Here is a 2,450-nt window from a genome sequence, read left to right as displayed (position 1 = left end):
AACGTTGAACGGCTTTGTTCGGCTGTATTTCGCTAAAGTCATACCAGATATCCGTATAGCTTCCTACAAGCTCTTAAACATCATTCGTGGCAACTCACTTCCACAGGCACACACGTCGTCGTAATTGTATCCCTCCAAACTTTAACCATCAGTGACTACACGTTTAAAACTTACTCGACGCAGGCCTTTGAATTGTGTTAGCGCACCCTCTGCATAGAGCAGCATTTGGCATCCCATAATGGCCACATTTACTGCCATCTAACAGTACCACAAACATTCTCACACACATAGATGTGGTACTATGTATATGGGCAAAATGGAGCACAAGCAGATCTTATTGTTCTTGTATGGCACAGCCAGGTAGCTTGACACCGCCCCCTGCCCTTATAGGGCACTACTGAGAATATGACACTTGGAGGTGCCATATAAGGGCATGGGGAAGTGACACACCCCCAGCTGTGCCATATGAGGGCATGGGGTTGTAGCACGCCAGCCCTGGGGCATGCCACAGGAATGAGTGAAGACCGGTTTCCCGGCTGGCTCGGGCAGTCCCAGGGTGGATCGTCCCCAGCACTGGGCCCCAAGTGCTTCCTGATTCAGCCCCTCCTGGAGAGGAAACGGTGGCTCGTGACACATGCTGAGAGGCAGAGGGACACACACACACACGCACAGAGTCACCTGTCCTGCTGCTGCTGCCTGGGGGGCAGGGGCAGGGCTGCCAGGCATGGAGAGAGCAAAACTCCCAAGCTAACCGAAGGAGGCAGCCATAGCTGATCAGACGGCTCCCCTGCCCCAGAAACTAGCTCCTAGCCCACCCACCGGCCCTCCCCCGTCATACGCCCCAGAGGCAGGGGGATGTCAAGGCTCAAGCCACTAGCCCAGCCTGACTATCCACCCAGGGACCTGGCAGGGACTCGGCCAGAGGGGCATGGTGGGTGAGGGCGTTTGATGAGGCAGCCGGCCAGCTTTGAGTCAGAGTCAATGAGCTCATGCTGAGAGGCTGGGCCCAGCCCTAAAGAGGCACTGCCAGACCTGGACCGGGAACTCACTGGTGTGCGGACAAACAGGCAGAGGGAGACGGGTGCAACTGGGATCCCAGGCCAGGACCCTGCCACCAGGTGAGACAATTCTCCCATGGGGGGGAGGGGCTCCTCCTCCCACCCCACCCCTTCCTTCTCTGCACAGCCCCTTCCCCAAGAGTCTGTCTCCCCAGCAGAGATGGAGATGACTCCCCATCAGGGCCCATCCAGCCTGTTCCCCCCATCCCTAGTCCTTCCCTAGGGCAGACCAGACTCACAGCTGCCCTGGTGCTATGGGATAGTTACTCCCCTTAGCACCCTGCTCTTGGCCAGAGGCACCCCCCCCCTCCCGGGTTGTGGCTGATGATTTTCCAGCCAGGGCTGTTAGGTGTGGCCTGAGAGTCGCTGTCAGGACCCAGGAGGCTTTGGAGAGACGGGCAACGTGATTGCGAAGCCCAGGGGCTGGTGTTTGCTCTGCGCTGGGAGCCGCCTTTAAAACGCCTTTGAAAAGAGCTGACAGAAAGAGCGAAGGAACAATTCTGAACCAGAGACTGGGAGGGACTGGCTGGCTCAGCTGGGGGGTGGGATGAGGGGGGGGGGGTCTTTCCCCTCTCGGGGGCACTGGGGGAAGGGGCATTTGCTGACTGAGGCCGCGGCTGTCCCTGGAAGCTCAGGAATGTGCTATGCGCTGGCATTGGGTGCCACCCTCCCGTCCCTGGGCAGCCTGGGAATCCCCCGCAGGCAGTGACTCAGGGCGATGGAATCCCAGGCACAGACACAGCCCAGAAGGGGAAGCCCGCGAAGAATGAGGGGACCCGGCTCAGAGGGGACCCAGCCTTAAGGGAGCTGGTGCCGGGGGTGGGGGGGCTTCTCCCTAATAACAACACCCTATCCCTGACCCCGGCACCTCGATTTCCCTCCCCGAGGGGGAGCATGGCTATGCCTGGAACGGGGCAGGGCAGGGCTGTGGCATGTGACTATCGGGTGTTTCTGTCCCGTAGGTGTCCCCGCGGCCCCTTGCCGGGGGAGCCCTCGGTGCCCCATGGGGGAGGAGATGGCACTCAGCGTGGGGAACGGCTGCGCTGGGAAACCTACAGGGGATGAGGCAGAGACTGTGGTGATGATCCAGAAGGGGCCCTCGCGGCCTGAGCCGTCTGCCTGGACCCCACGTCCCCGTGCCCTCCGCAACCTGGCCATAGGTAGCATTGTCTGCGGCTGCTCTTGCCTGGGGGTGCTGGCCCTAATCTATGCTGTCAAGGTGAGGGGGGCTGGGATACAGCCGGGCGGATGGGGACATGTCTCAGTGCTGGAGGGTTCTGGGGGCTGGGGCCATGTCTTGGTGCTGGATGTTCCCAAGAGCTGGGATATAGCGGGGGGCAGGGGGCCACGTCTCGGGGCCAGGGGCTACCGGGGACTGGGATATAGCGGGGG

General features: G+C 60.7%; 1 protein-coding gene across 1 annotated transcript in view; it reads left to right on the top strand.

Moving 5' to 3' along the window:
• Positions 1–635: 635 nt before the first annotated feature.
• Positions 636–2,450, top strand: part of TMEM265 (transmembrane protein 265) — a 3,772-nt gene continuing 1,957 nt past the window's right edge. Inside the window, exons 1-2 of the mRNA XM_034768348.1 lie at positions 636–1,118; positions 2,021–2,277. Of these exons, the coding sequence (XP_034624239.1) occupies positions 2,062–2,277 (216 nt within the window). The 5' untranslated portion in view covers positions 636–1,118; positions 2,021–2,061. The remainder of the gene's footprint in view (positions 1,119–2,020; positions 2,278–2,450) is intronic.

The sequence above is a fragment of the Trachemys scripta genome, chromosome 4 (assembly GCF_013100865.1).
Source record: "Trachemys scripta elegans isolate TJP31775 chromosome 4, CAS_Tse_1.0, whole genome shotgun sequence".
Lineage (NCBI taxonomy): Eukaryota > Metazoa > Chordata > Testudines > Emydidae > Trachemys > Trachemys scripta.
The sequence above is the reverse complement of the archived record's forward strand: the minus strand, read 5'-3'. Positions and strand labels throughout refer to the sequence as shown.